Source organism: Mustela nigripes, chromosome 8, assembly GCF_022355385.1.
Source record: "Mustela nigripes isolate SB6536 chromosome 8, MUSNIG.SB6536, whole genome shotgun sequence".
NCBI lineage: Eukaryota > Metazoa > Chordata > Mammalia > Carnivora > Mustelidae > Mustela > Mustela nigripes.
Window position 1 is genome coordinate 790,536 of NC_081564.1, and position 11,050 is coordinate 801,585.

Here is an 11,050-nt window from a genome sequence, read left to right on the forward strand (position 1 = left end):
CGCTGCCCCCGGCTTGGGGCTTGTTGAGAACACACAGGATGTGGCGATACTGCCCCAGCCCGGTCACTGTGCTTGTCCCCAGGCCGTCTGCCGCTGTGGCTTTAGGCCACCCCATCCAGCCACCGAGGTGGCCTCTCTGTGCGTCCGATCTGCTGTCCCCCAGCCTTGTCTGCACTGGGGAGTCTGCGGCTCCCTCTGACGCTCCTCACTCACATGCTCGCTCTCTCTCTCATTCTGTGACTCAAATAAATACATAAAATCTTAAAAAAATAATTTACTTGAGAGAGTGAGAGAGAGCATGAGTGGAGGCAGGGGCGGAGGGAGAGGGACAAGCAGACTCCCCTCTGATCAGGGAGCCCGATGTGGGGCTCGATCCCAGCACCCCAGGATCAGGACCTGAGGCAACAGCAGATGCTTCCCTGACTGAGCCACGCTGTGCCCCTAATGTCACTACTTTAAAGCTGTTGTCTCAGACACTGTGAGTGGGCTCCGTGCTTCCCGGGGGGATCAGCGCGGCTGGGGACTGGCCCGCGTTCTCCAGGCCTGGGTGTCCCAGGTGCTCCGGAGCCGCTGAAAGGCTGTGCGCTGTGTGTGTGCGGGCTGGGAAGCCGGGCACCTCCGACAGGGCGTGTGTCTAGAGTCCAGGTGTCACGGTGGGCTTTTGGGGGTCGATGGCATCCATGAAATGTGAGCCCTCAGCGACACTGCGTGCGTGTTCCTCCCGGAGGCACAGCTGGCGGGATCTGCGGTCGTGCGGGGGTTCTCTTCGTCGGGCGACACCTAGGAGCCTTGGCTACGGGTTCAGGGGAGGAAAATGTTTTCTCTGTCTTTCAAGGTTCTTCTGGCTGGTTGAAGAGTTAACTTGACAGGATTCACACGAGAAAAAAACGAGTTTTATGGCATGTGCACGAGATCCAGTGATGAAATTGAGACACAAAGAATGTCCAAGGCAGGCAGCTTTGGTACATTTTAGACAAGCATAAATCATGAATTTGCAGCACAATTCACCAGGTGACCAGGTGTTATATATGAGGTATTTCTATGGAAACAAAGAAAAACAGTGAAGCAAAGATACACCGGCTTCTGAGCTCTGAGGGCGGCCGTGGGGAGGATTTCTAGCTGTCGGGGTCGGAGCGTCTGCAGGGGAGGGAAGGCAGGCGGCGGCAGCTGGAGAGTTTTCTCGGTTTGCAGCTGGAACGTCTCCGGGGATCCTGTGAGCAGCCCACACGGCAACAGGCTCGGAGATGGTCTGCGCGTGAGCTATGATGTGGGTTTTCTGAAGTTTCTATCGAGCACTTCATAGTTAGTTTGCGAGATTTCAGGACCTCGCAGTTTCAGTGTCCCATGATTTCAAGTCTGAAAGACGGAAGAAAACGGGAAACGTTAGTTGGAGAGTTGGAGTCTGATGTTGGAGGAACCTGGAAGGATTCGGGATCCAGAGCTGCTCACAGATAGAAATCAAAACCTCAAAACAATGAACAGAACTACAATCTAACACCCAAAATTCCGTATTAAGGTTACAGTGGATGTGTAATTTTTCTCTCAACAAACACCCCCATTTCTGTGAATCACAGTAAGACTAATTTGTTTGCAAATTAGATCAAGTTTCACTAAACTTTGCTTCATTATTTATGTCAGCAGAGCAAGAGAAGTGATTGGTCGTATAGACTCTGTTAAATTCGCTTTTCTGGAACTTTTCATAGTCTCTTTTTAAAATTTTTAATTTTTAAATATCAAAAACTTGCTTTATTTATTTGTTGTAGTGGACGTACAATGTTATCTCACATTTGGGTGTACAGCATAGCGACTCGCAGTTCTGTCCCACCATGGCAGCTGTAGTTCTCATCAGCCACCAAAAGGGACGCTACAGTATCGGCAGCTCTATTCCCTCTGCAGTCCTTTTCGTGCCTGTGACTTGTCTGTGACTGGACGTTGGTGCCTCTTCTCCTTTCCCCGTAGTGTTCCCTTCCCTCCAATTCCCCCTCCTTTGGCTGCCACAAGTTTCCTGTCTGTATTCCCGAGTTTGTGTCTGGTTTTTTTTGATTCCAGAATAAGTGGAATCATGGGACATTGTCTTTCCCTCTCGGACTTCCTTCACTTAACACCTTCCAGTTCCAACCTTGTTTCTAGTGACCAGATTTCGTTCATCATTAAGACCGTGTAATACTCCACTGTGTGAGTGAGTGTGAGTGTGTGTGTACACGCCCCACATCATCGACTGGACTATTGTACATAGTGTAATAAACACGGGGGCTGCGGATCTCCTCAAATTCCTGTTTTCATTTTCTTCGGGAAGAACCCGGCAGCGCAGCTTCTGGGTCGCACGGTAATTGTGTTTGTTTTTTGGAGGAACCTCCGTAGTGTCTCCACGGTGGCGGCCCCGGTTTGCATTCCCAGCAACAGCGCACGAGGCTCCGCTCTCTCCACATCCGCTCCAGCGTTGGTTGTTTCTTGTCTTTTTGATACCGGCCACTCTGGCAGGTGTGCGGGGACCCCACTGCGGCTCTGATGCGCGTTCCCTGGTGCTGAGCGATGCTGACCGTCTTCTCCGGTGTTGCTGGCCGTCTGGGCCTCTTCTCTGGGGAACTGTCTGTTCCTGGCGTCTGCCCATTTTTAAAGTGGACTACTTGGTTTTGGGGTGTTGAGTTTTATAAGCTCCGTATGTATTTTGGATCCTGGCCCTCTACTGGCTCTGTCGTTTGCAAACATCTTCTCAGGTTGTCCTTCCATTTTGTCGACGGTTTCCTTCCTCGGCAGAAGCTTGTTACCTGGTGCGGTCCCGAGAGCTTAGCTTTCCGTGTTTCCCTTGTTTGACGATCCGTCTCTGAGAAATAGTGCCCGGGTGGGTGTCCAAGAAATTACTGCCGTGTTTTCTCTGAGTTGGGCGGTGTCGGGCTCACCCTCGGACTCCAGTGGACTGAAGACCCATTTCGGCGGGCGGCGTGAGACAGCGTCGCACTTTCAGTCTTTCGCACGTGGCTGTGCCCGTCTCCCAGCGCCGTGTATCGAAGACACTGCCTTCGCCCCACTGCGTATGCTTGCCTCCCCTGTCGTAGATAAAGTGACATAAGGGCACGGGTGTATTTCTGGGGTTGTCTGTCCTGCTCCGCTGATCCGGGTCTGTTTCCGTGCCAGCCCCGTGCTGCGACGATCCCGACAGCTTTGTGGTGTGTGTTGAGATCTGAGACAGCGAAGCCTCCAGCTTCAGAACGTGGTGTGTTCGTCCCTGACACGCCTGCTGCTGTGTCACGTTTCTCGGGTCTCACGTGGACATGGGGAGCGCCCTGAGCAGTCCGACACCGGCCTCGGGGACTTCAGAAATCAGTGGTTGGGATCAGGGCCGTCTTGGTGGGGAACGCTGCTGCTCATCTGGGGAACGGTTGTCTTATTCTGTGCTTTGTCTTGTCTGCACCTGTGTCGTTGCTGTGGCCTCTGCCTCCAGCACAGCGGGACAGCTGCCACAGAGCCACCTCCAGGCTCAGGAAACCCCTTCCTGACCCCTCGGGACACGGCAGAACGGAGGTTCATGGGAGGTAGTAAGAGCCGGCACGAGGGGTGGGTGCCAGGAAAGATCAAGGAGAGGCCGTGACCACCACTTGCCATGACCTGGACTCACTGGTCCTTACCCGGGAGGCTCCTGCTGCCCCTGGGGCCTGGACATCAGTTCTGGACGCTCCATCCAATGCTGCCTCCGACGGTTTCCATTCTGGAGGCATCCCTCCCTGCTCTCTGGGCCTGCGTCCTTCCCGGGAGCCAGGCCCAGACCAGGCCCGTTTGCTCCGGGTCTGCAGACCCCAGACTGCAGGGCAGACAGCACACAGGGCGGCTGGGACAGGACCTTCTTCCTCCAGAGCACAGCGCGGGGACTCAGCCCGTGTCCACCAGGGCTACTGATCCCTGCCCCAGGGCGAGGGCTGACTCTTAGCCCGCCTACTGGGGGCTGCGTCTGCCTGAAGCAGGTGACGGGGTCTAACTAGATCCAGACGGTATCTACAGGCATCAACGGGCCAAATGGCGCTGAATCAGGCATTTTAAAATGGCTAACTTAGATTGGGGGATTTCATCCCAATTTTTATAACCATATCCCCAATATTGCATAGAGCACACTTTAATAGTGTATCTGAAATTCCAAAACCTGTTGTTAAAGATTTGCTTATTTCATTTCAGAGAGAGCACGTGCAGAGAGGGGCAGAGGACCAGAACCTCCAGCAGACGCCGCGGAGCACGATTTCACGACCTGAGCAGAGACGGAGAGCGGGACGCTGGGCCCACTGCGTCACTCAGGAGCCCCTCCAAAAAAAGTGGTCTTTTGGGCAGCCTGGGCAGCTCGGTCATTAAGTGTCTGCCTTCGGCTCAGGTCATGGTCCCAGGGTCCTGGGAGGGAGACCTGTGCTGGGCTCCCTGCTTGGCGGGGGGCCTGCTTCTCCTCGTCCCTCTCCAGCTCCCCTGTGCTTGTGTCCCCTCTTGTTCTCCCTGTTACAAATGAACAAAACCTTAAAAAATATAACGTGCTTTTTAAAAAGCTCCCGCTCGAGCTAGGGCACGACAACATCCCCAGCAGCAAACGAAGCGGGACGGGCCGTGAGGTAGGGCTGTGGGCTGGGTGGCCAGGCAGAGGCACCAGAGAGCACGGCCTGCGCCGGCCGACCGCGGGCACTCCCAGGAGCCGGTGGGGTGTGAGCGGCTGCTCCAGACCACCCAGGTCGGCAGTGCGGGCGCTGGAGCAGCAGGTGTTAAAGAGTCAGGCACCCAGGCTGGGAACTGCGCGTCCCGCCAGAGCGGCTGGACCCGGGGTCGGCGCCTCCCCATCTTCCCATGCACCTTCCACTGAAAGTCTTAAAATTAGCTTTGTGTTGCTTCTGTAATTGAAGTGATATATGAACCCAGAACCATGTTTTAATTAGCGAACCAGCAACGGGTTTCCGGGAAAGCCTTGTTGGGCTTTTGAGGGCACAGCTTGAAGCAGCCCGCCCCTGGCCTCTCGGTCCCTGGGGTGCTCACGGACTCGTGATCAGCATGGTACAAACCCCAACAGGGAGAGGCCTCCGCACCAGAGGAGAACCCACAGCAACTCAAACCAGCCCCGGAAGGCCAACCCGAGATCCGCTGCAGGAAACCAGCACCGTCCTGGGCACTGGGCGCCGACCAGGTCCCAGGAGAAACAGGTAGCACTCAGACCACTGACATGCGTGCCGCATGTGGGGTGGGCAGCTGCCCCCGCAGGGACGGCCACAAGCTGCCCCAGAAAGTAAGGAGGCCCTGGAAGAGCAGGTGGCACGGCCCGGGGGCTGCCGGGACCGGTGAAGGGGCCCTCCGTGCAGACGCGGTGCTGCCTGACCTCCTGGAGATGTGTAGACTCCCAGGACAGTGACCGCCAGGCCTCACTCCAGCACTGTCACTCAGATCCCAGAGGGTTCTGGAGTCCCCAACCGTTCCAGCTCGAACATCCCCGGACCAAGAGCCCCAACATCTGTCAGGTGCTCAGGCTGCCAGCCCAGAAGCCTGAGAGGCTGTCCTGGCCACCCCGGTGCAACTGCCCCTGCCCTGCGTCCACTCAGCCAAGCTCCCCAGGGGCAACCACCCAGGGCTAGAGGGGGAGAAAGGCCAGCCCGGGGGCCTAAATGGCTCGGTGTGTTGAGCACCTGACTCCGCTTCAGCTCTGGTCATGATCTCAGGGTCTTGGGATCCAGCACCACCCCTCCCCGCAACCCCAGTCAGGCTCTAAGCTCAGCCAGGAGTCTGCTGGTCTCTCTTTCTCCCTCTGCCCCTCCCCCCGCCCACGCTTGCTCACTCACTCGACAGATAAAATCTTTTGAAAAGCTAAAGTAAAATTAAAAAAAAAACACCAGCCTAATACCAAATGTGCCCAAGTGCAGCTGCCCAGCCCCACTGGTCAGGGGGCACAGCGGCCTTTGTACAGGCGGTGGGAGTCCCCAAACCTGCCAAAACGAGGTCTACACAGAACACTCGATGTTGAATTAGGGGTGGGGGAGGCAGACAAGAAAACTTGCTTAAGCCTTTTATAATTTAAAAGTCAATGGCGTTTCTTAATCAGTGAGCCCTCAGCCCACCCACATGGCCCCCTGGTGTCCGCACACGGAAGCTCGGGCAGGACATCTGGTAGCCAGGAGCCTCAGGACAGTCCCCCACAATGCGCATGAGCCCCTCCTCTGTGCCAGGCAAGTCCTGGGCCCCGGGGCTGAGGCAAGGGGCAGGTCAGTGACAAGCTGGCAGGGACAGTCCGCGGACTCCTGCAGGAGAGCAGGGCCATGGCGATGCGGTGGGTGCCACATGGATGCACAAAGCCATCACACAAAGTGGACCCTCCCCAAGGCCCCCCCAGCCCGAGGTCTGAAGAGCAGGGCGGCGCAAGGGACAGCTGTGGAAACAGCAGAGCAAAGGCCCTGCGGCAGGAACCGGCCTAGGATGGAGCCCCGCAGTACAGCTGGGGACAGGGGTGCTAGCGTCCCGGACTCGCACAACCCTATACAGAGGTGAAGCGCTCCTTCGCCACCCCGTCAAAGCCCACACCAGGCACACCAGGTCCTCAGCCACCAGAGCAGCTCCCTAGAGGCCAACCCGGCCAAACAACAGCCCACTGTGGCCCCAGGGCGCTCCTGTGGGGAGGGGCTGTGCTGGGAACTCAGACAGGAGGCTGCAGGCAAGCAGGGTCTCCCACCCCCACCTGTGCCTCCGCCAGGCCCCACAGGCCACGGAAACTGCCGTCACACACGGAATTCCTCCGCCCCCAGACAAGCGGGTTTTCCAGAGGAACCTGCATTCAAACAGGCTCGCCTGACAAAAACGGGGCCTCGAAGGAACACACCGGACCAAAATAATTGGCTGGCCCATGGCCGCCGGCACCCACTCCGCTGGGGGACAGAATGGAACAGTAAGCGGCCTTCAGCTGTAACTCTCTCTGATGGGGGACACACACCCTGGGACCCGGGGATCAGGGGACAAAGGGGTCCTCCTCAGGACCTGGCCAGGAACGGGCATGAGCGCTCCCTGTGCGCCCCAAGACTAAGCAGGACAGAGATCCCTCACTGTCGCTCCTGGGTCACAAAGTCCAACTCCAGCGGAAAGGCAGAGGGCTTGACCCAGACCCTTCCAGGATACAAGGGGCCCCGGGGAGTCTGGGGTGCCCAGGAAAGCTGGCAGGGCTGGCAGAAGCCACTTCTGTAGGCCCGTCCCCCCCCAGCACCCAGCCTGCCCCCCACAAGGCTTCGGTGAACGGAGAGGCCCCTGGACAGCGCCTTCCAGCGGCAGCAGGGAGCGGGGGCTGCCGGTGCACACAGCGGGCCGCACTGTGGACGTCAGCCCGTGGACACGGCCGCCACAGGAGCCGGGAGACAGGTTCAGCACCTCCCCAGACCCCTCACTGCCCACAGTCCACCCTGTTGGCTCTCCCACGAAACCACTGATGGGGCGGGGGGCGGGGAAGTCACGGGGTCAGCTGAGTGTGAAGTGCTGCGCGCAGAAGTCATCTTGCCGGCCCAGCAGACCCCGAGCGGGGATGAACTCCAGCGGTACGGACCCCTGGCCCTTCTTCTTCAGGTCCCGCTCGAACACCTACAAGACACAGACAGATGACACGCCCGTACTGCGAGGTCCCTGCACCCCAGCCACCCAGGCCCCAGGGTCCCCCCAGCCCTCACCTCGAATGCTGTGAGCTCCAGCAGCGGGGCAATGCTGACCTCGGGCACAGACAGCGCCTGGTTGATGACGCTGGCAGCCTGGGACACCTCAGGGTGGTAATGCTGCTGGAGAGCCTGTGAAGCATGTGATGTCACCTCCCCCTGCTCCGGACACCGGCCCAGGCTCAGGTCGAGCGGGGGCGCGGCAGGCAGAGTGACCCGCCCGCCGTGCTCACCTGCAGCTCCCACAGCGAACTCTCCAGAGCTCGGCTCTTGGCGGGGTCCTCCTCTTCGGGGTCATAGGGGTCGGCATCCAGCTCTAGGAACGAGACCAGGCCCTGCTCCACAACTGGCCCCGTGTATTGGCTGCTGGGGGCAGGCCCCCCGGGCTCCCCAACCCCCACTGCACTCACCGTGGCCCAGGGGGCGGTGCACGAGGACGCGGCAGGCGGGGTGCCGGCGCAGCAGGTTGCAGATGAAGGGCAGGACCATGAGCAGGGCCTCGGGGGGCGCCGTTAGGGCCAGGCGGGACAAGCGCTTGGCGAAGGCAGCCACCAGATAGGCGGGCAGATGGCTGGGCGGGACGGTGGGTGTGAGTGAGACCCCCTTGCCCAGCACCCCGGTCCCCGCTCTGGGTCTTAGCCCTGCCCCAGCACTCACGAGGACGAAAGGAAGAGATCGGCCAAGTGGAAAAACCGGGCCCGGTACTTCACGTGAAAGACGGACGGGTCCAGGAGACCGTAGAGCTTCCGGTAGAAATCGGGGTACTCGCGGGGGGGGGGGGCGTGTAAGTGAGCAGCAGGCACAGGGGTGGAAGCAGGCATGAGGAGACAGAGAGTGGCTTCCAGGGGCTCCGTCCCCTCTCCCAGGCTTCTCCAGCCTGACCCCCACCACCGCCCCCGGGGCCAGCCCAGCCCAGATGAGCACTCACAGGTTGTGCTGGTGAATCAGGATAAAAAGTCCATTCAAGGCCAAGAGACTAATGGCTCCCCCTGTGGACAGACACACGTGCGGCTGTGAAGCCCCAGCCCACCGCACTCCTCCAGCTGGGGCAGGAGTCCATCAAAGCTGGAGGCCACCAGCCCACAGACCCGGCTTCCCCAGTCCAGCCCGGGAGGGAGGGCAGAGCCCTGAGCTGCCGGAGCCCAGGCCGCAGCAGACACGCGGGAGCTGGGCACTCACCCACGTCGTAGGCGCGGGTAAGGAAGTCGATCATGAGGCTGGGCTGGGCCAGGTGCGGCAGGATGGAGTCGTGCATGATTACCAGCACCTTCTTGTAGAGACTGAGGGGCAGCTGGCGGGAAAGCAAAAGGTGTGGGTGCACCTGCCCTACTCCAAGAACCCTGTGAGCCAAGGGGCCCCTCCCACCCCTACCTTATGCTTGAGAAAGCCGAGCCACATCCCCTGGAAAGCCTTCCTGTGCTCCTACAGTGGGGGTGGGGGGGGGGAGGTCAGACCTGCATACAAGGACACAAGGCACCCACCCCAGTCCCCTGCCCTCAGAAGGGACACTGCCCATACTGCCTCCCCCCTTGCCCTGTGGTAGGAGAAACTCACAACCCCAAATCCAAGAATTCCCAATGACACAAGAAATGACCCGCCTGGATCCTCCCCCCTACGGAAGCAATAAGCGTCCCATCTGTGACTGCCCGCAGAGAGTCTGGAAACCAGGTACCGGTGCGCCTCCCCCATCCTGGCCCCGGTCCTGTGAGGGAACCCCGCAACTGCCTAGGCCAGGGGAAGGGCAGCTAGTCCTCTTCCTGTCCCACACACGCTGCCTCTGCCTGGAAAGAGCCTCTGTCCCAGGGAGGCCCCCAACCCCTCTGGCGCACCTCACCTTCAGATGAACGACCTTCCACGTGCACGGCAGCTCTGTGAGGAAGGCAGCGGTCAGCGGACGGGCAGGAAAGGGGCAGCCCACCTCGTGCGCCCGCCAGCCAGCCCGGGGATGCTCACCCCCGTGCTTCACGTAGAAGCTGGAGATCCCACGCTCCTGGCTGGGGAGACTCACAGACGACAACAGCGTGAAGGCGTTGTTCCAGAATGTGAGCGGCACCTGCAAAGTCCTGGCCTGAGCACGGGCATGGCCACCGCCCACCCATTCCCCCAGCCACACGACCCAGCCGGCTCACCTCCGGGTGCCTGTCGGTGACGCGGCCCACAGTGTCCGTGGCCGCCTGCATCGTGTGGTAGCGGATGTCGTCGTGCTCCAGGTACTCCCGGAACCGGGCCAGGAGCAGCGAGCAGTCGTCCTCCGGAGAGAGCAGACCTTCCACCACCGCCTAGATGCCGGACGGGGAAGGGGCTCTCGGTGTGTCAGCCCACGGCCAAGCGACCACCCGAGGGGACCACCGAGCCGGCAGGCTCACCCCCTGCTGCGTGGAGAGTCTGGCAAACGCACCACACTCACTACCCCTGCACCAGGCCCCACCCCGGCTCTGGCCGGAGGCTTCTGCGTCCTCCCGCCCCAACACTCCCCACCTTGAAGAGCTGGCGAGGGAACAGGTAGTAGCCGTCCCACTTCGGTTTCTCCAGGGGGTGAGCTCCTTCCAGCTGCACAAACTTCATGAGTGTGCTGAGAGCCAGCTCCTGCGGACAGCGGGGAGCAGAGTGGCCAAAGATGCCCCGACCCCCGCTCACGCCTGCTGCCGGCCAAGCCACAGAACTCCCCAGCCCGTGAACCCAAGTACGCCTGACACGGCATTCCCACAAGCACCGGGACACGAGTAACACCAGCCACCAGAACTCCAACCACACGGGACGTTCCTGGGCCCACACGCGGCCTCAGGTTGGCCCAGGAACGGAGGCGTAGGCAGCCTCAGCCCCGCGTCCGAGCCTGTGGACAGCCTGGTGCAGGGACCGCGGGGGAGGTCAGCGGACTCACCTTGACCTCGAAGGACGGGTGAACCAGGAGCTCCTGGAGGCGGTTGAGGCAGCTGCGGTAGCGATGCCGCATCCACACCTTGTACTTGCGTGTAGCTCCCTGAGAGCCTGCAGGGAGCCCCAGGTCAGCCCACCCCTCAGCCCCGCCAGAGACACTGACCTGGGGTGGGAAGAAAGAACCTCCTCCCTCCAGAGCATGGTCTGTCACCCCTCACTGGACCCCAAGACATAAACGACCCAGGATGGGAATGTGTGGCGCAGCTTCACCAGATGCCGGCCAGAAAGGCGGACGCTGTGGTCACCCAGCCCAGGGCTGTCTCCCCGCGGCCCCCAGCACCATCCTCCGCCCACCCTGGGCCCGCGGCGCAGCTTGGGGATGAGTCTCCTCCGGCCATCCCAGAGCGTGGGCCCGCAGCCCAGCCGGACCCTCAGCCCAGCCGGACCCTCAGCCCAGCCGGACCCCAGCCCGGCCGGACCCCAGCCCGGCCGGACCCGCAGCCCAGCCGGACCCCAGCCCGGCCGGACCCCAG

The 11,050-nt window shown here is 60.4% G+C and overlaps 1 protein-coding gene across 1 annotated transcript in view; it reads right to left on the bottom strand.

Moving 5' to 3' along the window:
• Positions 1 to 6,007: 6,007 nt before the first annotated feature.
• The window catches only part of NOC4L (nucleolar complex associated 4 homolog), a 5,910-nt gene continuing 867 nt past the window's right edge, over positions 6,008 to 11,050 (bottom strand). The window contains exons 3-15 of the mRNA XM_059408145.1: positions 10,522 to 10,628; positions 10,119 to 10,226; positions 9,770 to 9,919; positions 9,594 to 9,693; positions 9,475 to 9,509; positions 9,012 to 9,062; positions 8,820 to 8,931; positions 8,569 to 8,629; positions 8,298 to 8,408; positions 8,051 to 8,211; positions 7,874 to 7,956; positions 7,659 to 7,772; positions 6,008 to 7,572 (exon numbers count right to left, since the gene is read on the bottom strand). Coding sequence (XP_059264128.1) covers positions 7,453 to 7,572; positions 7,659 to 7,772; positions 7,874 to 7,956; positions 8,051 to 8,211; positions 8,298 to 8,408; positions 8,569 to 8,629; positions 8,820 to 8,931; positions 9,012 to 9,062; positions 9,475 to 9,509; positions 9,594 to 9,693; positions 9,770 to 9,919; positions 10,119 to 10,226; positions 10,522 to 10,628 — 1,313 coding nt within the window. The 3' untranslated portion in view covers positions 6,008 to 7,452. The remainder of the gene's footprint in view (positions 7,573 to 7,658; positions 7,773 to 7,873; positions 7,957 to 8,050; positions 8,212 to 8,297; positions 8,409 to 8,568; positions 8,630 to 8,819; positions 8,932 to 9,011; positions 9,063 to 9,474; positions 9,510 to 9,593; positions 9,694 to 9,769; positions 9,920 to 10,118; positions 10,227 to 10,521; positions 10,629 to 11,050) is intronic.